The sequence below is a fragment of the Poecilia reticulata genome, chromosome 9, assembly GCF_904066995.2.
Source record: "Poecilia reticulata chromosome 9, P_reticulata-male-v2, whole genome shotgun sequence".
Classification (NCBI taxonomy): Eukaryota; Metazoa; Chordata; class Actinopteri; order Cyprinodontiformes; family Poeciliidae; genus Poecilia; species Poecilia reticulata.
In genome coordinates this window covers 6,229,716-6,254,473 of record NC_088838.1, presented here as the reverse complement: position 1 = coordinate 6,254,473, position 24,758 = coordinate 6,229,716, and the positions used below count along the sequence as shown (strand labels likewise).

The following is a 24,758-nucleotide window of genomic DNA, read 5'->3' as shown; positions in this document are numbered from 1 at the left end:
GTTGGTCGTATTCTTTGAACTGTGTAACCCTCTTTTTAGGTAATGCGATTAATCTGCACTATGTAATATTGACATGTTAATCTTTTTAAAATAATAGCATGGTTAACATGTTAAAAGCCCCCTGACTATATGCATGCACCATTATGGTGCATGCATATAGTCAGGGTCTATGCATATAGACTGGGTCTATGCAGATAGACCCAGTCTGTGGATCTGTGGGTCTATATGCATGCACCATTATGGTGCATGCATATAGTCAGTAATAAATCTGGAAAAACAATGCAATGCTTATTGCAAACACAGTATAGGCATGTTTTATCTTTTGAAGATTTTAGAACATCGAATCATGTTTTAGGGCAGTAGAACAGCAAAATAATGTAAAAAAAAAAGTAATTTTAAGCCCCACTTGCCTTCTAATTACATATCCACAAACCTTCAAGTGCTATCTTGTCTGTGGTTAATGTGTTCAGTCTCTGTTTATGACTTTTCCAACTGTGCCTGGGGGAAAGACATAGTTGTGCTGAAATCTCCCTGATGTTTACAGTTCGAGCCATTTTTTTGTTCTTCTTTTTGATAATGAGTTTGCAGCATGAAGTAATTTATTACTTCTTGCTGACAACAGCTGTTCAATTATGCCCACAGAGCACAAATACTTATAAACACGTCTAGAAATCAAAAACTGTGTGATAAAATGAAAGTTGAGGTAAAATTACAGTGGATCTCCAAAGTCCCATTTTAAATGACATGGTTTTGTGATATAAAAAACGAGACCTCTGTTAATGTGACATGTTGTTAAAAACAAAACAGTCTAATCTGACATGGAATAAAATTCTTGATGTACATTTTGATTCATTTTCTGTCTTCTTTGGTGGGATCCATCCATCTTTACTTGGAAATATTTTTTCAAACCTACCTTGTAAAGCCTCTCCAAATCTGTCTCTTGTCCACAGCCACCTTTATCAATCAATCAATCAATCAATCAATCAATCAATCAATCAATCAATCAATCAATCAATCAATCAATCAAATTTTATTTGTATAGCACATTTCAGCAGCAAGGCATTTCAAAGTGCTTAACATAATTAAAATAAAAATAGAATAAAAGCATTAAAAAAATCTGTCACATTTAGTTCTGGACTTTGTCTAGGCCATTCCATTTTTGTCTTGTGAAGCAAATTCCTCACTTAGTTTGGGCATAGTTAGACGTTGATGCTGTTTTCTGTAAAGTTAAACTCCAACCTTAAAGTTCTGACTGGTATTTGGAACAGTTTACAAAATAATTTCAGTCACAAACACACAAAAATCCACAGTATGTTTTATTCAACATGTAGGTGTGGTATTGTTTCCACACAAAACACCGTTAGAAATTGTGGCCCATTATTCAAGGTTTGCTTTCATTAAACCATAAAACATCTGGCACAGGGTTTTTGGAAATATTTGTATCGTTCCCCTGACTGATACCTTTAAACTACTCTTTCTTAACTATTGCTTAGGATAAGAGATGCAACACAACAAATGAAATAAAAATGCTACAGGGAGAGCTGACCTTAATTTCACATTAAACAGATTCATCAGGCAGATGCGAACTCTTAAAGTTGACATGTAAACTGTGCATAATTTATTTAAAAAATGTAAATCCACACCTGCCCTTATGTCTAATTATATTCATATTTATTAAAAAGGCTTTAATTTGTGATTTTCACTAACTTACGATAGAAGAGACGGATATTGACAGACAGCAGCTTTTACGCAGTCCTGTTGAATCTGATTGGATGGCTTTCAGAGATGTGTTGCCCGGTCATGCATTAAATTCATTACTTCCAGGTGTGGCTCTTCCTGCCCCCTGCGCTCTGTGCCAATGTTGCCCCAGATAACAGTGACTGAATGGTAAGGACGCATCTTCTCAAGTATAAAACCATTTAAAACAATAAGACTTTTCTTAGAAGCACAAGCACATAAACCAATAACTTATCTCTAATAAAATATTCCAGCAGTGTCAAACTGCTGCTATTAAATTAGCTTTGGTAATGTTATCAGACTTAGAAAATACAGACTATCGAACAGGCTCTTTTTTTGTTTTTTTTTAAGTTGAAGCTTGTTTTTCTCGGATGAGGAATTGCTGAATGTCTCTTTGCAGCTCGTCGTTGCGTTTCTGGGCCTGGTCTCTGCTGCGTTCTGCATTCTTCAAGCAGATTTCTAGAGCAGCCACACGGCGGCGCTCTGCCTCCAGAGCAGCCTGAAGCTCCGCCACAGCGGCCTTCAGCTCCTTGTTCTGCTGTTCCATCCTGCAGGAATCAGAGAGAGTGTGTTCAGATGTGAAGTAGACATGTAGGAATGCTTGTTTTACATTAAGAAAGTTCTAACTATAGGTTGAACTTACGTTTTAGCAAGCTGTTCAGGGTTCTCCTTGTGATCTGGCTTGCTGTTGACCTGCTGCATCGCTCTGTTCGCCATCAGGCTGTCCACACTCTTTTGGTGAGTCAGCACCCGTGCAGGCTGAAGGCTGCTCTCAGGTTTCTGGGGGGCGGTGGTGGAAGAAGAACTTGTGTGGTCACTTCCCCTCCGCTCTGTTAACCTGCTCCCATCCTCCTGGACGCTCATCTGAGTTCCTCCAAAAAACGACCCAGAAGTCCGCAGGTCCAGGATTTTGAAAATGTCCTCAGACAAAGTCCCGCTCTTCTCTTCGCCGCTCTCGTGGATGCGGCTCCACCTGTTGAGGGCGTCCGCCTTGGCTGCCATCCCGGTGAGGGGGCAGTTGAAAGTGGGCAGAGTTTGGGTGCGCTTGCGGGGACTGCCAGACCAGTCGTCCGTGCCGGGCGACGTCGGATCCTGGAGCATTGGTTTGTGGAGGAAATCGCTTCTTAGTGGACCTGGACTGTCGGTGTCCTCCTCCTCCTCTGGAGACTCAGACATAGACGCATCTCCCAGCTGAGCAAAACAGATAAGGTTAGCTTGAACCACATGTGGTGAATAAATTAGACATTTTGGAAAAGAGGAGGAGAAATTTTTATGTGGTTCATCGTCATGAACAGTCAGCTGGACAGCGAGTTTTATTTTAATCCAAACATAAACAGCATTATTATCAGAATTTATTCTGTTCTGGTGGCCAAAAGCAGCAAAAAACAGTATATCTTTCCACACTCCTTGTTATTGAATCAACAAAGCATCACAATTTCAACAGAACAAGACTTCACCGACCCACTAATTAACATCTACCGACACTACCCTCAGGGTGTAGGTAGCATAAGAGGTGTAGCAAGAAGCCTGATTTCCTCAGGAATAAATCCATCAATAACAGATCCAGCTGAAAGCAATTTGCGTGTTTTAAATGTGATGGTTGGAAGGTGATGATGCAACCTGTGTTATGTAAGTTTAGTCCATACCTCGGCAGACTCCCAGCCCACAAAGCTCCGAGGGGCATTCTTCTGACTGTCAGCCTTGTTTGAAGGGGAAGCTGGAAGAACGTCTTTGGAGACAGGAAACAGAGTTTCGTGCTGTTTGATCATCACTCTCATCAAGTTCTGGATCTGAGGAGTTGCTGTGAAGAAAATCAGATAAATGCAACAAATTGTCTTCCGAGTGTTTCCTCATCAAACTTTTAAGAACGTTGTCGTTCACCGGGCGGACGCAAGGTTGAATGGGGCCTCAAACAGAATTAGACTTGGTGCCCCGTCTTGCTGTCAGGAGCATCAACACCTCTAACAGCGTTTAAAAGACAGATTTAGTGGAATCTGAGGAGGGAGTGGAGTTTATTATAGTGCGTCCACACCAGTAACCCTATCGCGCCACACTAGACGCTAGAAACGTGCCCTAACGGCCCTCGACGCGCCTCCACAAAGACTTTGAATGTAAACTAGACACACCTGACACTCAAAACATGTTTGGTGTGAACGCACCGTTAGCCTGGTCTGAAAATTTTAACCTGTAGCACCAGATTGTTTCTATGGTAACACAACAATTAAAATATTATATATTGTACTTCGCACTTTACTAAATAAATTTCCCATTTCAATTGAATTTGACATTTTAAGCAATTTACGATACTTGAACATTACTGAACTTGTCAAATCAAACGTAATGGTATTGCATTGTAGATAAACAGAAATAAAAATTTAGATCTACTGCCTGTGTTAAAACTCAAACGTTCATGGGAGGCCCCTGATGGGTTGAGGGAACCTTAGAACCGGCTTAGCTCACTTGTGGCTGCTGGTAATGTTTTTATGTTGCGAGTTAATAGAAACCAAAGTAGTTTTTTTTTCTTTTCCCAAAGAGTCAGAATTATTTTTACGGCTTCTGCATAGGCCTGTATAAACGATAAATCAATTAAACGCACGATAAATTAAACCTATCGACCTAATTTTAATTATCGGCTTATCGTCTCTTCAGTGTCTGTTGATGACACTGAATAAAAAAGGCTCAACTCCGGTGCTCTCCACTGACCCTCCCTTCTTAATTTCCTTAGTGTAATGCCCAGCGCACACAACACAAGTTGTCAACCCTTTTTCAAGACCTCAGATACCACACATTAGCCGACAGAAATCCTAGGTATAACGGTTCGATCGGGTTGGTCGTGCCGTGTGGTGTCCAGCCACAAGGTCACAAAATAATGGCTACAAGTCCAATTAACTAATTTTAAAACCAGGCATTAATCAATGCTTTACTAGAATCTACCTGTAATGCATGTGGCTAGAGTCAGTGTAAAGTCCTGAATTAATGAAAATCATTGTAACCTATTTATGTCACGTTAAGGAAGAACAGCTGAAAAGTTTATCAACTGCGGTAGCAATTTGGCTCCAACTCCTCTCCTTGTCATTTCTATATTATTTGCACGAAATGTTGAACAAATATTAATGTTGTTTCCTCATATCATCTCCAATGTCCGCTGGACTTCGGGTTGCGCCGTGTCAGCTGTTTGGGATTTCCCTCCGTAATTTCCCCTTAGAAAGCGCGGAGGAGAATCCGCGCTTTCTGATTGGCTACCTGTCACATTCACTCCCAGTCGGGGAGTGAGTCCCAGTCTGATTTAGATCGGATCGGCCACGACGATCTACCGTAACCCACCACACACTGCAGGATGATCGGCTACGAAATCACCAACGACAATCTTAGATCGGTCAACGTTCTAAGATTGTCATAAGGGGAAAATAGGGGAAAAAATCGTAGTGTGAACTACTGCATTAGGTAGTCAGATGTGCCCATCTTCTCTATTTAAATCTAGTGATTACTGAAGGGCAATATAGTATACAGACTTCATAATCTGCACTCTTTTGGTTGAATGCAGTATTTATTTCCACTTTGGCTTTATGTTGTTTAGTTTTTATTCAAGTACGTTTTTTGTTAATCAGTTCCAGTGTTATGTGTTCTTTTGAAAATAAAGTGTATCTATCTATGGCAGGAAATCGCATGCATTATTACGTCATTTCCATTAAATCAGTGTCAAAAGGTCTTGAAACAATATTATCGTTTATCGCAATAATTTTTTAGACAATCGCTCAGCAAAATTTATCGTGACCGGCCTACTTCTGCATAACATTTGCAGAGGTTACAAGAGTTTAAAGCCAAAACACCAATAAATAACTTCAGTGCTGAATTACAGTGACAAGATCTGTGAGATCGTAAGGGAGGCCAGTGAGTTTTAAGATGTTCTCACCCTTCATAACGGTCATCGGATCTTCTAGCTGAGGTTTGAGCAGGTTGATTCCCATTACAGTTGCCAGGTTCTCCACGTTCATCTTATTCACATCGGAGTGTTGCTGCACCTGAAATAAAAACCTGACAAGGACGGCATGTGTCAGGACTTTAGCATGTCTGGATTACACAGGAAAACCATTCACATCCCCTGAACTTTATCACGTTAATATCACAATCACAAACGTATTTTATCGGAACTTTAGGTGAGAGACGCAAAGTAGTGCATAATTCTGAGGAGATTAACGCACAGTTAGGTTATGACGCCAGACCTTAAGTCAACTGAGAATCAGATGCTCCCCACCCAGTCTGACTCAGATTTAATGTGCAAATATGCAGGTCACTAGAAAGTTCAACCTGGAAGCTGAAACTAATATTATGCTCTGTGTTGGGTTGAGCCCATCCCTTAAAATGCCAATAAAATCAATGAACCTTATAACTGGACAAAAATGTGAAAAGTTCATTGGGGATGAATACTTGTGCGTGGCAGCTGTTTTTACCCATCTGGTGTGAGGGTCACGATTGCTGATGTGAATTATGACTTTAATCTGGTACATCTCAAATTGTGGCATTTATGTTTGAATTGTGCGCTGTCATTTTTTAAAATTAAGTTTCTAACCCAGTGTTTCTCAACCTTTTTTGGGCCAGCACCCCCTAGCCTTTATCCAGGTCCCTCACCGCCCCCCAACAAAGAATTTGTAGTCTACTTTGCACTGACCATTATTTTATCATTAATATTACTATCACTATTGTAGATGTTTAGATTTTTATGCTTGTTTATGTATTTATCATCAAAAATAATTTCCCAGAGAACACAAAAGCAATGTGAATAGAAATTATTTTCACAGGTCTCTACGAAAAATGCAATGAACATCAGAGTGGAAAAAATATTCTTATTCTTTGCCATTTTCTAGTTGTTAAATATTCAACAAAATGACCAGATAAAAGATGTTCAACATGCCAGTTTAAACTTTGAACTATTTGCAAAACGACTGAGCTCTGCAACATTAAAACATGGATAGAAAAAGTTAACTACATTAATCATAGCTCTTCTTCTCTTCAGTGTTTCTGTCCGATTCTGGTGGTGCAGCTCTGTGCTGCCTTCATGAGAATGGGACATCAGAGTATCATCCATAAAACTTCACCCACATGGCATTTATTGTGCAAACCAGAGCTTTCAGTGGAAAAACAAAAGTTCCAGATCCTTTTAATGCCATACAAATATGAGACTGAAACATGGATTATATCTTTATATAGACCTGTCTATTTATTTATAGATTAATAGTTTTACTGGACAGAAATTACAAAGAACAAATCTGGTTCTTAATCAAATCCTAATGAGTCAAATTGAAAGTGTCATGGAGTCACTTAACAGCCTTATGACATTAACACTGACATGAAAAATAATATTGAAGAAATAAATATATCAAATCTAATTAAAAACATAAATAAGTGATAAGTTATTTACTGTTATGGTCTGTAAGATATATTTATTCTCAGTACTAAATATGGTCTTAAACCCATGGCACTTCAACAATATTATTTTACCTTTTATTTGGAAATAGTGTTTGTTCTTGCCATACAGTCCTCTGTATTAATTATTGCTCGAAAGGTCTTGCCATACCAGTTTATTCCTCTGTATTTACTTTGGTTTCTTAGTTTGTTCTTGCATTTTGTTCTTCATTCATTTCCATTTAGTTTCCTTTGATTAGTATTATCCTCTCTTGGTTTATTGCTATGTCCACTTTAGTTTCTTTCCTGTTGCTAGATTTATTTTATCATTTATTGACGCTCACCATCAGTAATCTTCACTCATCACCTGCTGCGCCGCCTAATCGTCATGTGTTTCACATCATGTGTTGATTTTTCACTGTTCAGCGTCGGATTCTCTGTTTTTATGCCATAATTCACATCTAGTTCGTCTCTCCGTTTTATGTCCCGCTTCTTCTGTTTCAGAGTTTTGCGCAATGTGCGCGTCTTTTTTTTTTTTAACCTCCTATGGTGCAGGCCGTATCAAAGGCAGACTGACATAAACCTTTTTAAACAACGGAAACAATTTCTGTATTTTGATTATTGAAATTTAAAAGTGCTGTGGTACCGTTGTTCTATCACACCCGTTTCATACCAGACCACTTACAGCACCGGTGTTAACGCTATAAAATGAACGCTCTCTATCGTGGTATCACCCATGGAGGGATTTCTTTATTTAAATGGGTTCATTTTTCAGAGGGATACACAGTGAGGGTATCGTGATTTTATTAATTACATGTTTATGAGTGATTTTCTGTTGTCCTTCCATGGAAGCGGACAGCTTTCAAACGGAAATAAAACACTTTTTAATATAAGTTGCTGCTTTGACATGATCAGAGAACTGGCAAAACATATGTACAAAAATACCAGACAAGGTGAATCTCAGCATTGTCATCAGCCGGTGTAACGCTGAACTGATGCGGTGAAGCTACCAGTAGCAGGAGCGGAGCTGCGCCAAGAAGCTACAAACACTGAATAGAAGAAGAAGAGCTGCCATCGATGCAGTTGCAGCCAAGCATGTTTTAATGTTACACAATACAGTTTTACCAAGTTGCTCAAAGTCTAAACTGGCATTGTTGTGCATTTAAGGTGTAAAGTTTACCTTCGACCAAATGCCCCCCAAAGGAATCCCAGAGCCCCCCTTTTGTGAAAATTCTCGCTAGCGCCCCCTGCCGTCCTCTGAACGCCCCCTGGGGGGCGGTACAGCCCACGTTGAGAACCGCTATTCTAATCATTATTATTAATGTTACTCACCGACAGACATAACTGAGAATGTTGTAGTTGGCTCTGGGGAGAAGAGCTACTTGTTGCTCCAGCTTCTCCCAGCCCTGCAGGGACATATGAACCGCAGGTCAAAGCTTGTTTCAAATATTTAAGGCTGAATTTGTTGACACATTCACCGTCGCAGCAGCACACCTCTTTGCTCCTTGTATCCAGCAAGTTAGTGCAGTCCAGGAAGTCCTGGTACTGAGACCACGGCACCACAGGTTCAGGCAGCTCGCGCAGGTACAGTTTGAGCAGCGACGCCACCGTGTGGACATCTGTGTCACTGTGGAAACAATATTCAGTGAGCGTGATCTCAAAGTGCTATTGTCCATTTAAACAATCTAACATTATAAAAGAGTAAGTATTGTTGGGTGATTTTATGCTAAGGTGGATTTCAAATGCCTTCTCAAGACTTTTAGTCATACAAAAGTTAAATATGTTTGGAGCCTTTTAAACAAGCATTGTTATGATGATGATGATGTAATGGAAGCGTTGCTAAAATGTAGATTTCTCACGCAAATTTATTTCAACATGACAAAACACTGTCATGGTAACAGAAAAAACCCCTAAAACACATGGTCTCTACCAGGTTGAGAAAATCATACCAGTTGGTGGAAGACATTGATTGCATTGATTATTCATTATATTACTCGCTGTAAGTTTGCTGTAATTATTACTCATTACAGCGAACGTCCACAAGAGAAAGATTTGGAGAGGCTTTGCAAGGTAGGTTCAAATAATTTGATACTTTTTGATACTGTCTAGAGTTTGAACCAAATCCAAAATTTGTTCGGGGTCGAGCCAAAACAGTTGCTTGATAAGCCTGCTATAACAGCACAGAGGAAACCAAACGAGAATCCGCAATGTAACGTTGTGTTAATCTACTTATTACCGTCTAAACAGAGGAGTAGGCGCACTGTTGAAGATAGAAAGTTTGTAATAATAGTGATACATAAAATTTTTATAGTGCTTATTCGGACACTCAAAGATGCTTCTGTAGGGTCCAGTTCATTAGACCGTAACAAGTGCAGCACAATAATTGCGCACACAGGGCCCCACTGCTCCAGACGATTTGAACTTGGTTCCCCCTACAGTCACAAAAAGCGACAAAATGGAGCTGGAAGACGTTATGCAAAAGCTAAAACCGGCAGAAGTGACACCGGTTACTCAAATTGTGATCTAAAAACAAAAGCAGTAAAATCTTAATTAAAATAGTATGCTGGATTAAAGCTTTGATGAAAGTTGTTTTTTCAGCTTCGAACACAATGCTTACCAGCTGTCAACTTTATCACTGCCTATCAATCAGAGAAAGGTTTTATGGTCATAGTCATTCCACAGTGAAATCATTCCACAGTGAAATAATCTCACAATTGGGAGTCATTTCAGATTATTACTTAATCTAATTGAATTACAAGACAGCTTAAACTCTCCTATACTCTGCAGTTGTCAATTAAATTCTGTGTTAAAGTTCCTGACAGAGCAACTGGAAAACAGCTGGACGTGTTCGGAAACATTCTGGAAGAGAGACTCTTCTTTTAAAAAAAAAGAATATGGCACCAGAACTGCTTCAAAGCTCCATCTAAATTCATTTAAAAAAATTTGAGTGACAAGATTAGAGAAACCCAAGCACAGGATATCACACCCACTGAAAAACACAGCAGATGATGATGTGGGAGTGTTTAGCAATAAAATGACCTGCCATAGATGACTTTGCATTTTACTGAATGTTGTGTGCAATGTAGCTGATAGCGGAAGTTCAAACTGGAAGACTCCGCCCCCTTCGTTCGCCCATGAGCGTCAAGCTCATTCTCTGACCTCAGCGCTGGACCTCACCCAGCGCGTCCAATCAGCAATCAGGCTCCGCATAAAAGGATCCACACCCAAGCCGTCAGCCGCCTCCCAGCTGCGTTCAACCCACCACCACCCCTTCTCCACCCACATCCTTCGGCTCTCTAGGATAGCACCCTTCCTTGACCACCACCACCAGTATCGGGCCCCGGGGGAGAGCATCCCTAATCAGTTATCACATCAAATCTCAGCTCAAATCAGCTGCCGGGGTCCGAGCGCCAAAGAACTGTTATTCATTCCCGTCAGTAAATCTTTTAATTGTTCCCTTTTCTCGTCTGAGTCTTTCCAGATTGAACTTTGGGTTTTGTTTTTACACACTGTGTATCTATTTTGACTTCCTCTTTGATTCCTAAATAATGCCAGTGTGTTAAATAATAGAACCTGGTAAAGACCACATCATTTTCTCACCTGCTGTTTCGCTCCCTTTGACTCAACCTGTTTTACTGGTGGTTTTAGGGCCTTTGACCCTGGCTGCAGCTTTTTACCCTGACATGCATGAGACTTCAGGCAGAACGTTGGGGACAAGCGGACATTCTGACAGACTCAACATCACAAGCTCCTCTGACAGCACTGTAGACTAGAACAGGATGTGGTCTCGCCCTCAGCTCAGAGAACTCTGAAATCTTTCAGTCTCTTTCTACTTCTCTCTCTTTCCTCGTTTTTTTTTTTCTCTCTTCATGAAACGTTGATGCTGATGTCTCCTTTTAAGGCAGTGGCTTTCTTCTCGTAGATTTTCTACGCAGTGTAGACTTAGGCATGCTACAGAAATTTCCACATACTTTGGTCACAACCACGTTTTTTCCCCTAGAAGTTCTGACAACATTGTGAATATGCAGTGAGTCGTCAGCACATTACCTCGGAAAGGAAGGCCTTTCTCCTGCGTCAAAGGCATCTCTAAACTGTCTGACGGCGTTGTCCTGACCGGGAAGACGGAAGATTCCCTCCTCTTCCAACCCGTGCTCTATGATGAACTCTGCACACTTCTGTACCAGGATTGGTACTGTGTGAGGCCCGAAGCGTTGCTCGTACGTTAAAGTGTCAATGAGACTCTTTCCGAACACTGTTGGAGAGGGAGCACAGGTCAGAGTTCATCATTCAACAAGGAAGAGAGTGGGCAAAACTAGCATTAAAGATAAAAATCACTGCTTATCAAAAAGAACTCAAAAGTCCACATCCTATTGATCTCTCTGACGTACGGAAAAATGTAAAAGTATTGCAAGGTGTCCCATGTGGTCCATCTGACGTAGAACTAACATCAAACCAGCAATCCAACACGGTATTGTGATGGTGAATGATAGTTGTTATCATTCACCATCACTGGCTTGCTTGAGCTTAAAATATCAAGTCAGTGATATATATATCTGCGAAAAAAAAATCTTCTCTGCCTTCTTCCAATGCTTCTAATGTCATCTGAAGAAACGCATCGCTTCCGATCAAAAAAACCCAATCAGAGCCAGGAGGAGGGTCTAATCTCTGTCAATCACTCTTGTGTATCACTAGTCCAACATGCTAATGGTGGAGAAACAACTTATCATTACAGGAAAACTCTTTAACTGCTGTCGTTGGTGGCCATTCTAACTAGCATTAGCAGTCATTGCAGGCTATGTTGTGGTGAACTAGCTATAGTGTAGCAGAGAACAAGAGGGAGAGTGTGAACGGATTCTGATTGGCTGTCTGACTGAGCAGCGTATTTCTCCAGATGGCAATAGGACTGTTGGGAAGAGGAAGAGGATGTTTATTTATTTAACGGATTATCTGTCTCGTACTGTCGCATTGTATTGACAGTTTTAACAAATATGTAAAGCCTGAACTTTATAATCTAGAAAGGGGCAAATACTTTATGGCAGCTGTAACTGTATTGAGTTATAGCATGTGACTCTCATGGGTGTTTTTGTCCACTCTATTTTTTCACCACTTCCCCTTATTGTTGTGAATATAGACAAGAAAACAGTTATTTTTAAAAGCGCAGTGTAGCTGCCTTTTGGAAAGACAGTGGAAGTCCAGTTGTAGTTGGTAGAGGCTAACAGGTAGAAAAGCCTGCGTCTCAAACGCATAGAGGGGATTTGAAGTCTGTTTTGTCGTTGTGCTCACTGGCTACACCCACACTACTCTTTATTTTAAGCATTTAGCCAGAATGAAGATTTTGATTGCTTTCATAAAAGCGGTTCCTCGTTTTAGTTATGTTTTTCAAGCTGCTCCTAATTCAGTCAGTCTTTTTGCTGTCTAGCGGACGTAGCTGACGAGAGATTTTCGATGTGCTAAATTTTGAAAAAAATGTAATAAAATTTTATACTAATTTAAAAAAAAACTTGTGGAAGCTCAGTCATATTGGAAGAAGATTTCTGCCTCTGTCTTTTTTGTAGCATCCGACATGTTTTACATTTACCACTGCTCTATATTAGACTTAATTCCTCCCCAACCCTGATGTCCCCAATGAAGAAAAGTGTTTCCAGGGTAGTGTGCGGTATTAGTGTTCAGCAACAACATGTTATATTTGATAACATCTGAGAGCATCTTCTTCTACACATTTGCTCCGCCTCTTTGAAGGTCTGTGGTAAACCTCAAATAGGACTTTGTTTGGGTCAATAACTCTGCTGGGTAGAAAACTTTATAAAGTAATTTGAGTAATAAACTGAGCTTAAAGCACTGTTTGATAACTACTACTAATCGGAAAGCATGTGTGACTGAATTGAAAATGTCTTTTACAAAATGCCTTGATTTGAGATTTGTTGTTAATTAGCGCTACATAAATAAACCAAACTGAATTTCTTGTTTGCTGCACGTACTTACAGATAGAGTCTTTGAAGTTCTTGACTTGTAATTGTTGTGGTCGCCTCTTTGGTTTGTTATTTGATGCTAATTTGTTGCAAAATCCAGAGCAACCACTAGCTAATTATTTAGTAGCTAGAATCCACCTGTGTTTGTGTAAACCTATAAATCCAGCTGTACTCTAAAAGAAAAACTTGCAGAATGGAAAAGAGAACAATGAAAACTCTGACCTTCAACACTGACTCAAATTAGCAACTGAATATCATGAGCTTACTCAGCAAACAGCTCTTCGTTTACTATAACAATATATCACTCCATTTATAAATGTGGCTGAATCTTGAAATACAAGAGAATGGTGTCATTAGCCTCTGCATGAAATGTCACATTTATAATTACCTAGCAGAAGCTGTCAGGTTTGCTTATCACAATGAAGAATGTGCACACAAACATTATCTATTGTTCAAAAACTCTCCCAGAGTTCATATTAGAGGGTTAGTGTGTTCTTGTGTAAGCAAACTTCTGTGAAGTAATTATCTGTTGTAAACAATTTTATAGAAGTGAGTTTGTAGAAGGATGGAGAAATTAACATGAGCTTAGGCTAATAACAGTTTAAGCTAATTCTTCACTGGCAACCTTAGCAACAGTAGCTCACCATTGTTGAGTTTGTTTGAGTTTGTTGGTGCCTATTTTAACCAAACAACATTGTCAATATGTGAAATTGTGTGTACTGGAGCCGTTATGGGGCTCCAGCACATACCGGCTGGAGCCATTATGACGGCTGGGGCACAAAATTAGCTGGATGAGCTAATTTTTCTGAATTAGCTCATCAGAGAAACTAGCTACAGTCAAATCCCTGCTGAACAGTTAGCCACATGTCGTCTTCATGGTAAAATATTTAACTTGTGGTTTAGCGATGAGGGAACCAGTTATTTTGGTTAGCATGTTTGCGATTTGAAACTATTTAAAAAATTAAACATCGGTTGAGTTTGCTACTTGCTAAGTTAGCAGTTCAAATAGTTCATGCAGCTGTAGCGTAAGAGCTAACTAACTATAGAAGGAAGTAATGTAAAGCAACACACTTGGGTGACTACTGCATGGATGCTAAAGGTTAGGAGTTTGATTCCAGCTTCCTACTGTTGCATGTCAAGTTATCAGTGTATCAATGTGACTAGATGTATAGAGCTTATGTATATATAATTGTATGTAATTTTTATTTTTTTTCCATGGTGCCCAGGGCACTGCATGGCCACTCCTTGGGGTCGCCACTGTTTCCAAATGGCTAGATATAAGTGAAGGTTGTGATGCTCCTTCAGCTCTTTCATGGGTCGTCCAGAGAACATAAGCAGGCAATGAATGAGATGCTGAACAGCTGGAACATTTTCAAAGAGTGAGTCCACATTATTTTATGTGTAGGGACTAATGTGTGCAGATGTTCATCAGACCATCACCAAGCGTCAAAAGGCAAGAATTTGACTGAGACCCAGTAAAGGCAAATGTCCAACTCTTTAGATGAGAATCTTGGGCAAAATAAGTCATGACTTTTACACCCTGTACTGAGTTTGAATGTTTAAAAGTTTAGCAAAGGTTTAGATCAGTGTTTCTCAACCCTGGTCCTCACCGCCCCCCTGACCTGCATGTTTTAGGTGTTTCCCTTCTGTCACACACCTGAATTGTATCTCTGGGTGATTAACAGGCTTCTGCAGTACTTGATGGTCATGCAATCATTTGAATCAGCTGTTCTGGAATAGAGGCACATCTAAAACATGCAGAGCAGGGGGGCGGTGAGGACCAGGGTTGAGAAACACTGGTTTAGATCCTCTTCAGTCAGTTTTTTTCCCTCCTTTATGAAATGTATCTTTAAAAATCTAAAGGTTTTGAGTGAGAGTTTTGGAAGCTAAGGCTTTCTCACGGTGATCTCTCAATCCCTGACCTGTAAAGTTGTGTCCTTTCCTTGTTCTGTTTGTGTCATGGCAACAATCACGATCAGGATGTGATGACAGCATAGAGCAGTTATCATTTCCGCACCATCAGATAGATTGTGTTCCATCTTATTTTACACTTCACTCTTAAGTTTTTGGAAATTAGCTCTAGGCTAACATAAGTTCTAGTTTTTATTGCAATCTCACTTTGAGAAAACTTAAACAAGTAAGATACTGAGTTCTGATAGCTACTTTGCAGAACCCCTCTTTGAAAATAAATGGAAATAATTTCTCCCAGATACATGGTGGCAGGCAAAATAGGCCAGTCATCCACAAAAATACAAAAATGCAGCAAAGCATTAAAAAAACATGGACATAAAAACATGTGGAAAGAAAAAATAAGGTAATCTTGGCAGCATATACTTGTGTTAGAAACTTAGAAAGTAAAAAGTTAGTGAATTTATGGTGTTTAGTGCAGGCATGTCCAAAGTCCGGCCCGGGGGCCAAATGCGGCCCGTGGTCAAATTTCATCCGGCCCGCAGCCTCTGTCATAAAATCAATAACGTCTGGCCCGCACGTAGAATTAATACGTTGGGCAGCAGTACTGTTACCTGCATAGGGCGTAGCTTACACACTTAATGCTGTTCCTCATTTACCCACTAGAGGGCAGCAGCCCGTGTGACTCAGACCATTTGCAGCTGGAGCGCATTGAGCTGCAGAGTGACGCAGAGAGCCACGGTCGGCACCAGTAGCTTTCTCTCGCGAACTTTAACCGACAGCTGGATAAGCCCAGGTTTCAAGAGATTCGGTTTGGTAAGAAAATGCTAAGCTTGTTTGGGTCGACGTTAGGGTTGCCACCTGTCAGAAATCAAAATAAGGGACGCGTCGTCCTAGTCTCGTAGGGGGGAGGCGGTGAGGGGGCAGTTGGACGCAATATCGCAACACGGTGAGTGAAACAATGACTGGGGCAGCCTACTATATAAAGCACTCGGGGACCACTTCTTTGTTATTACACGGAGAATTTGTAGAATACGGAACAAATCGTGTCCCGTTTCGGTTCAATACGGGACGCTGCATTTAACAGTCAAATACAGCACGGTTCCGTATTTTATGGGACGGGTTGCAGCCCTACTCGACGTATTTGTGTGAGAAGAAATTCTCGGTTGTGAACTTAAATAACGGACTCTCACTTACAAGACATCTTGCGCATTAATACCACTGCCTTTGAGCCAGACCTGACCTATGTGCCGCAGTCCCGATCTCAGTATCACATTAATGCAGGCAAGTCATTTGTCATTTACAATAAGTCTCTGAATAAATTTTGTTTTTGTCTTTTAAGATCAAAATAAGTCATAAATTCAGACAAGTTTTCAGTTTTCACGCCAGAATAATAAACTTAAAAATCTGATCAACATTTACTAATATGTCATATTTCAAATGAGCCCTGCACTTGTTGATATGACTGTTACTTGCTATTTTTTCTGTTATTTTATTTAAAAATTCTGTAAATATTGAACTGCCATGGTGAGATATTTTTTTTATGTTTCAAATGTAATTTGCACACAAGAGTACAATTACTTCTGTTTAACCGTTAGAAAAAAAGTTAGTGTTAAAAAAGTGAAGTTAAGTGAATATTCAATTGCAATTTAAATGAACCAAAAGACATGCTTAAGATCCTTGAAATTAAAATAATAAAGCAAATGTAAAACACAGAATGGCTTGCTGAAATGTGTTGAAATATATTGCTGTTCTATGTAAAGAACATCCGCCAAGGTCGGCCCCCCTACATTTTTAACACACCAAATCTGGCCCCCTTTGCAAAAAGTTTGGACACCCCTGGTTTAGTGTATAATATACATAAATTAAAACCAAAATAACAAACATTATAGAAAACCAGAGTACATATATCATAATTAATGCATTATATTTATATACATTCATTTTTAGCAGCTGTCGCAATAATTGTTACTTCTTTTTTTTTTTTTTTTTGCTTTAAATGAAAGAACCGAGATCATGTTGTACATTTTTGATTGAAAATCTGTATATTTTAGTTGTAACACAATGAAAGTCTAAGGCACCAAAATCAAAATAACACAAAATATCTGTTGAGCTGCCTGTAAACACTATTCTCTCAGCCATGATGCCCCCTGTGACCTCTGGTGCCCTTTCAGGATTCGTCAGCTTTGTCCAAAACCCGACTCAGCAAAAAAGTGATGTCTCAATCTGACTACTCCTTCCAGTTTCTTAACTCGATAGCCGTTTTTTGTCACTGAGCTTGTGCTTGAGCATTGAATCGCTTTGGAAAGTCAAAGATTTTCACCGACCTGCACTCGTCGGCATTCCGATAACTCGGCGTAGCGTTCGGACCCAGTCGTCCAGATCGCTTTGGGAGCTGGCCATGAGCACATAAGGACACCGCTCTCTGTCTCCGGTCGAATCTGAAACAATTTCAATAATTTTTCCCCTCGTGAACAATTTCGGAGATGTTGCAGTGGGGTTTTTTTATGCTGCAGAAAATCTTGCGACAAAATTTGTCTCCAAAATTTCTTAGCGTGGCAACAAAAACATTCTCCATCAGGGTTTATTAAACTCTTACGTGGTGTGATCTCAAAGAGGTACTTTCCAGCATCATCTGAACTTGGTGTGAGTTCGTTGACCTTACTGAAGCGCAGCTGGATGACTCCCTGTAGAACAGAAAGAAGAGTCCAAAGAAAGTAGAAATTATATTTAAAAAAAACTTGCATTTTAGCTTCATATTTACATTACACGTGAAAGGAGATGTTTATATTTTGAGCAGACTTTCTCTGCTTCCTACAGCATAAACGTCTGCGTTCACATACAGCTGTTTGCAGCCGAGGTTGAGAAAATTAAAAGCAAGCTTGTGAGTTTTTGATGCAACTATGGTTTCACGCTACTCATCCACTTCTAGCCAGCACACGATCAGCTACATGATGCATTTTACACGGTCAGGAATACACAAAGTCAAAGTCAAGCATCTCAAAGCATCAGTAATTTGTGAGCAGGAAGTGTGTTAAGGCACCTAAAAATGTTTGTGGTTGTTGATTGGAAATGATTAAAAGTACATCTCACACACAGCTAAGCTCAACAGAATAAACAGATAAATACTTAAGTTTTTTTCATTTTACTTGACAATTACAACATATTCTATTGACATTCTAATACTTTTTGCTCTGGTAAAGCTTGGGGACTGCCACCCACCTGCACAGTGGTCTCTTTGTCATCTTTGTGGTAGGTCAGAGTGCTTCCTCTTAGCACGAAGTAGCGCTGCTGCCAGTTCTTCACCAACGACTTCTGTTGCTTCTTGAGCCAGCCGGCCTTCAGGGGCATCTCCATGGACCTGGGAGAGCACGGCGAGCCCGACCCGGGGGTCCCCTCTCCAGGAATCACGCTCTTGGATCGGGCTGCCGCGACACCACAAGAAAGCGCTCGGTGAAGGTGTTACCGGCCTGCCTTGCAAACCTCCGCCACCCCCCGCCCTCCACACTGAAATACTATCAAAACACCCGGGGGGCATTCAGCTGCGGCGCCGGCACTTCCTCTTCTCTTGCATGAATATGCATCAGCGCTGACTGACTATAACCTATTTCTGTTCAGTCGAAGCTGAAAGGAAGCTGCTGATGCTGTTAGCTGAGCCGTTTCCTGTTGAGAGCTGTACGAGCTCAGCTCTGATTGCTCTGTAGGAGCAAGAGGCGATCGGAAAAAAGCCAATGAGAGGTCAGACCGTCGGCCCTGACCGCGCCATCGTCGTTCCACATCAAGCCTGATGTATTAACACTTCAGTAAGATTAGCATTTCAAAGCATGAACCTTCCAGGAAAACTCTGACAAGTTCACGAGTACTACTACTTAAGAAGCCGTTATCTGGAGGTTCACAGCAGGAGTGTCCGAAGCTCGGCTCACGGGCCATCAGCAACAAACTTGGGGCGGCCCTTGATCACAGTTCAAGAATTGTGTAAATTTGCCAGGCAGTTGGATCCAGAAACGCATTTAAAAACAATGTCTGGTTCAATTTCCACTGATGCCAGGCTTATAAAAAAAGTTACAGACAATTTAAAGTCTTAAAATGGTCAAATGCACTGCAAAAACAAAATCATCCCAAGTATTTTTGGTGTAATTTCTTGTGGAAATAAATGCCTTTAATAAGGGAAATAATCTGCCAACAGAACTAGAATTATTGACATAAAACAAACTGCTATAACTTGCTGAATAGTTACTAGTTACAAGTTAGTTTTGTCTTATTTCAAGTGTAATAAGATAGTCGCACTAGAAATTCGGAAAAAAAAAGAGACTTGGTTGCAATTTGTGATTTTGCAGAGTGTAATGTGCAACACAAAGTATTTATCCAGGATTTTACTTTGAATTGAATCTGAACAGTAAAAGGGGCAACAAGCAACCAAAATTGCAGACTTGACCTCGGTCATTTAATACACTTGACAAAATAAAACAAGACTGAGCCATTTCCTGTTCTTATTACTGGAAACCAGTTTAGAATATGATTTGTTGTTTGTTTTTTTAATCTGGCAAACCTGCAAGACACTTTTTTATGTTTTAAATATACAATTATTTACAGATCCCTTGTTGACATAAATCTTCCTTATTTCATTGAAATATTCCGTGCTTACTTTATTGTTATACAGATGGGGAAAAAAATTATATAAAATTGTTTTGGCTATTACAATGAAAAGTAAAAATACAAAACATTCAGTGGCCCCCGTTGTACTTTCAACGTGACATCAACAAAAGTTTGGACCCCGCTGGTTTAAAGGGACAGTGAAGAAGAAGTGGGGGAATTGTACGTGCTATAAGAAGACACGGTTGGTTGGAGACCGCCTGAATAACACCCAGGGTGGTGGGACCGTCCAGATAACGGATTTAGACTGAGCCAGTTTCCCTCAGTTCTTCTCAAAGCCACCGTGTCTTCTTGAGCAAGATGACAAGAGGAGAAGAAGAAGAAGTAGGGCGGCTCAGGGGTAAACAGGAAGTTGTAACATCCCTGCCGGAGGCTCGCTCTACGCTTTGAAGGTCTCCACCTACGAGCCTGAGAGCCCTTTGGTCTGACTTGAACAGCGCTGGGATCAAACCACGACCCCACACACAGCCTGGCTTCAAACTGGACCCGCTCTGTCACGTTGACCTCTCTAAGACAAGCATGGAAGCCCATTAAAGGGGCAGCATTGTGTCACATAATGACATTTTAAAGCACAATCAAGTGACTATTAACTTTGGTTGTTAAAAAAAATTGAATACGTATCATATATAACTTAAAAGAAGTTAGACTTTGAAATTGGGCCTCTGTCACTTTAAAAACTCCTGCCTTCAGGAAGTCATCTCAACATGGCTCCTCTATTTAGCCTGTAACAATGTTTTTACCATCATCAGTGTATAAAGTCCATTTTAGCAGTTTGCTAATCTGGAGTAATGAGGTGGACAGCGAATATGGATACAAGTAAATATATTTTTTGAGTGATAAAATACAGATCATGCTGTTCATTTAGATTCCTATTTCTCTATATTTAAACTTGGGTTGCACCAATATGAACATTTGGACTGATATCGATATACAACATGCTGTTTCCATGGCCAATAACTGATACACACATAAATTGCAGATATATATGTTTCACTGCCATTCGACACCTTGAAATAGACAAACACACCGCTGACTTCCACATGGCTTCGCTGCTTCAGTTAAACTACCCACAATCCAACACTCCATCGACATCCTTATCACATGACCAACCTCCTCTGCTTCCCCTTCAAAAACAAAAGGCAACAAGATGGGGAATAAATGTTGGTTATTGATGTCAGCCCAGCTTTATTTATCAAACCGATACTGGACCGATACCATTATGTTCATTAATGACTAATATCCTTTACCTTGATACCGATACTAGTGCCAATACATCATCCATCCCTAATGTAAACCATCTGTGCTTTATGGATGGCCATAAAGTCCACTTCAGTATGTGACTTTAATTTGCAGACAAAAACAAAACACATCTGTTCTGAATGTCTCAGCTGTTTTCTGTGTCCTAAACTTCTACAGGTGCCCCTGCCTCTACTCAAACCACGTTATCTGTCTGCGGTAAGCACACACATCAGGAAAAAAGGAACACACGACACTGAATGCTGCATTTCAAAAGCCGACATTATCAAACTGCTTCCTGTTTAACAGATAGCAACTGTAGGAACATCACCAAGCCAAAGTAATCACCTTCACCTTTTTCAGATTTTGACACTTTAACACATCGATGTATTTTATAGGGGTTAAATCACACAAAGCAACACATACATAATGTGATGTTGAAACACAATAATGTATGATTTCTGTTTTATTTTTTACAAATAAAAATGTAAAATGTTGACATGAATAGCCACTATGAATAAAATGTTTGCGATTACAGCTGCATCGAGCATATTGCTACCCGGTTGATACATTTACTAATACAGATTATGAATTAATTGTAGGTCTGTACTTTCACCATATTAGCATGTGAAACAAATTTTTTCCTACACTGCCTGTGTAGAGTGTAGAACCTTCAGCTCAGTCTCATGCAGTAAAAGGTTTTTCCTCCACCAAAGCTGTTTATTGACCTCTGTGCATCTTCCTCTAACCTTGACCCTCAGTAAATAAATAAATAATAGGACCCACAGCATGATGCTGCCACCTGCCTGTTTCTCAATGTGTTCAGTGTGCAACGTTAGTTGTCCACCACATGCAGCATTTTGTGTGTAAGCCACAAAGTTGCATGTTGGGCAGACCAGCCTGTTGTTGTGTTGTCTACTTGGTTTGTGGCAATCTGCAGACAGGACTTCCTACCGCTTTCTGTTAGCAATAGGGTTTTTTTTTTTTATCTTTCCTCTCTCGTATAATGCACAAGGCCACTTTGTGTCTTGCTCAGCTAGTAGTTTTCCTTTCCATAAATTACCCTAATATTCCCTCCTCTATTTATTATTCTTATTTAGATATATCAGTGTGAATATAAGAGAAAGGCACACAAAATGTATTCAATAAAGGGGTTTTAATACTTTTGAAAGACGCCCCAGGATAAGAACAATAATTTAAATCTTGGGTATGTAACTTATAAAAAATATGTTTGTTTTTGTCTTTTTTTACATATTTGTTAAAGCTGCCACTGTGTCATGACAGTGTAACATGAGACAAATAATCTGAGTAAAACTGAGCTCCTCTAGCTCGGTCAGAAACAACCAATCAGACAGGAGGGGGGTCTTAGTGCTGCCAATTGTCCTCATGTACAGGCTGCTCACCCTCTCCCTCTTTCTCTGTGCTACGCTACAGCAAATTCCTAAAACAGCCTGTCATGAATTCTAAGGCCAGTCAGCATGGCCACTGAGGATGAAGAATAAATGGTTGCCTGTAACATTAAGTTGTTTCTCTGCCATTAGCGTATTTAGCAGCGCGTACATGAATGAAAAATGCATAATTTAATCAAAAACAACCAATCAGAGCAAGAAGGAGGATCTTAGCTCTGTCAATCACTGCTATGCTCATCCCATTTGGCTTGATCTGTGCTAAGCTACAACTGGTACAACACTACATTGCCTGCTACCAATGCTAAGGCTAGTTAGTATGACCATTGATGACAGCATATAACTGTTTTCCATTAACAGTAAGTTGTAACATTAGCACATTTAGCAGCAGGTGCTCTAGGTTGATTGATTGATTAGCTCTGATTGGTGCATTTCTTCAGACGATAACAGTAGCATTGGGAGAAGTTTGATTTTGTCTCAGATTATCTTGAACTATGCCATCATGATATACGTATTTATTTATACGTAAAATAAAACAAACATTTTTTTATTATTATAAACGTCACATAGTCTACCTGCAAGTGGATGTTGCAAAATGTCAAAACATTCACTGAACAGTTTCTGCAATGCTGAATGGAATCATCAGGAAATCCTGTGTCAGGTTTGCAACATTCACTCCCAAAGCTCTGAACTTGACCTCTCAGATTCTCATGAAAGGACATTATGTAGCATGATTGCACAAATACGCTCAGACACACACACACACACACACACACACGCAGGTTTTCATTTCTATCCGTATAAGGAAACGGTATAGACTTCCATTCATTTGTGCAACACCTAGCCTTGCCACATACCCTAAACTCAACCTGTCATCCCAAAAACAATATTCCACTGCATCAGCACCGGGCTGGAGGAAAGCATCCTTTGAACCTGGGTACGTAAGTGATTGCTAAGAGGTCCTAAAGAGGCAACATAAACAAGTTTTAAGTAAGTACACACACCACTCGTATGTACAGGTAGGTAGAGCTACATTTGCAGAAACTAAGCTCTTGCATCAGTTTCCTGCTGACAGCCTGCATCAGTGAACTTCTAAGTCAACAAATCAGTCACCCGTCACGGTCTGATGGAAACAAGTTGACGGTCATGAGCATTTAAGAACTGTATCCCTCAATAAATTGAGTTAAGACCACGACACAGTTGGCAGTAGATGTGATTTTTGAAGTAGATAAAGTGAACACGAGTGAGAGCAGCTACTTCCTTCCACTGTGCCGAACCTCCAGTTGGGGCTGATTGTAAAACCCGATTAGAACGAAGGCAGAAACGCCGCCGCTTCAGGACCTCTGCTTGTGTGGATGTTGCAACCGCTGTGTCGTGAGAGGAACTAAGGCAAGCTACCTCACCGAGTTCTCCCTGTGCAAACACAGCTCAGTGTGGTATCAGTGACTCTGACATACTTGCGCACACCATTCTGCAAAAACACACAAACGTGGAAATGGTGAACCACTTGCAAAACACTTTAAATAGTCCTACGCGTCCCAAACAGAGAACGGTAGAAAATGGATAACATTGATTTGCGTTGCAGGTGAGGTTCTAAAAGCAAATCTGGTTATCATCGACGTAGACGGCTCAACCACGGAAAAAACCCACATCGAGAACGCTGGAGGCACAATCTGGCGGTCGTTTTTTTTTTTATTTCTACCTCTCTCACACACATTCGAGTCATATTTGTGTGACAAATCCCAAAAGCTTAAAGAAAACAGAGAAGCAAATAAATAAGGACCTTTCATTGGTTTTTTTCTGTCTCTAGATGACAGCATCTGCTCAAACTGCCCATAGTGTGTGTGAAGCAGGCAGAGAGGAAGCCTCGCATCCCGTCTGACAGCCGACGACGCCAGCCAGCCTTACCTATCCGAGCCGTCTCGGTCTTGAAGGTGCTGAAGTCCCAGTTCCGAGGTAGTTTCAGAGACATTCTCCAACGGCACAGGTAAGGTGCTTAAGTTCCCACATGCACCGTTTTGCAAAAACACGCACACACACACACACACACACACTTTCACACGCACACATTAAAACACGCAAACTGATGATAATGCAGATCGCACTTCCTGTTTCCTGCGTGTTAATTGCTCTGTTTTTTTTTCTTTTCCTTCAGGTAGCAGCTTGTAACTCATCCCTTCATGTCGCCGGCGTTTCCATGTTAGTGCCCGTCTTCATGAAGCTGACCAAGTGGCTGGGAGAGGGGGGGGATGTGGATTCGCTGTGCAGAGTCTTCAAGTGACTAATGTTCACCGGTGTCAAGAGAAGAAGAAGAAACCACCACCAGCGTCTTCTTAAAGGAAATGGTTTTATGCCTCTTGTTATGACTGGTTCAGTGAGCATGTTGCCTCACCGCTTGGGCTGCAGGGGCACAAATCCATCCAGCTACTGTATCTACATACCCACT

At 40.5% G+C, this 24,758-nt stretch overlaps 1 protein-coding gene and 1 long non-coding RNA gene across 2 annotated transcripts in view; one reads left to right on the top strand and one right to left on the bottom strand.

Annotated features, from left to right (window-relative positions):
* LOC145553009 (uncharacterized) overlaps window positions 1-24,574 on the top strand; it is a 35,463-nt gene extending 10,889 nt beyond the window's left edge. The window contains exons 2-3 of the long non-coding RNA XR_014089180.1: window positions 24,123-24,299; window positions 24,468-24,574. This is a non-coding gene — a long non-coding RNA (uncharacterized LOC145553009). The remainder of the gene's footprint in view (window positions 1-24,122; window positions 24,300-24,467) is intronic.
* arhgap25 (Rho GTPase activating protein 25) lies at window positions 1,016-24,508 on the bottom strand. Its single transcript, XM_081611316.1, has 11 exons — window positions 24,221-24,508; window positions 18,240-18,442; window positions 17,617-17,704; window positions 17,345-17,458; window positions 11,188-11,392; window positions 8,635-8,767; window positions 8,473-8,546; window positions 5,651-5,772; window positions 3,384-3,538; window positions 2,381-2,928; window positions 1,016-2,285 (listed from the first exon to the last, which is right to left on the bottom strand). The coding sequence occupies exons 1-11, from the start codon at window positions 24,282-24,284 to the stop codon at window positions 2,084-2,086; spliced, it is 1,908 nt and encodes a 635-aa protein (XP_081467442.1). The 5' UTR covers window positions 24,285-24,508; the 3' UTR covers window positions 1,016-2,083.
* Window positions 24,575-24,758: the final 184 nt, after the last annotated feature.

Excerpts from the sequence above, each read along its gene's own strand:
- arhgap25 (XM_081611316.1), bottom strand. The coding sequence starts at position 24,284 with ATGTCTCTGAAACTACCTCGGAACTGGGACTTCAGCACCTTCAAGACC. Across the intron at positions 17,459-17,616 it reads CCTCTTTGAGATCACACCAC|ATTCGACCGGAGACAGAGAG; the intron begins GTAAGAGTTTAA and ends AAATTGTTTCAG. Across the intron at positions 11,393-17,344 it reads CGGAATGCCGACGAGTGCAG|TGTTCGGAAAGAGTCTCATT; the intron begins GTCGGTGAAAAT and ends CCTCTCCAACAG.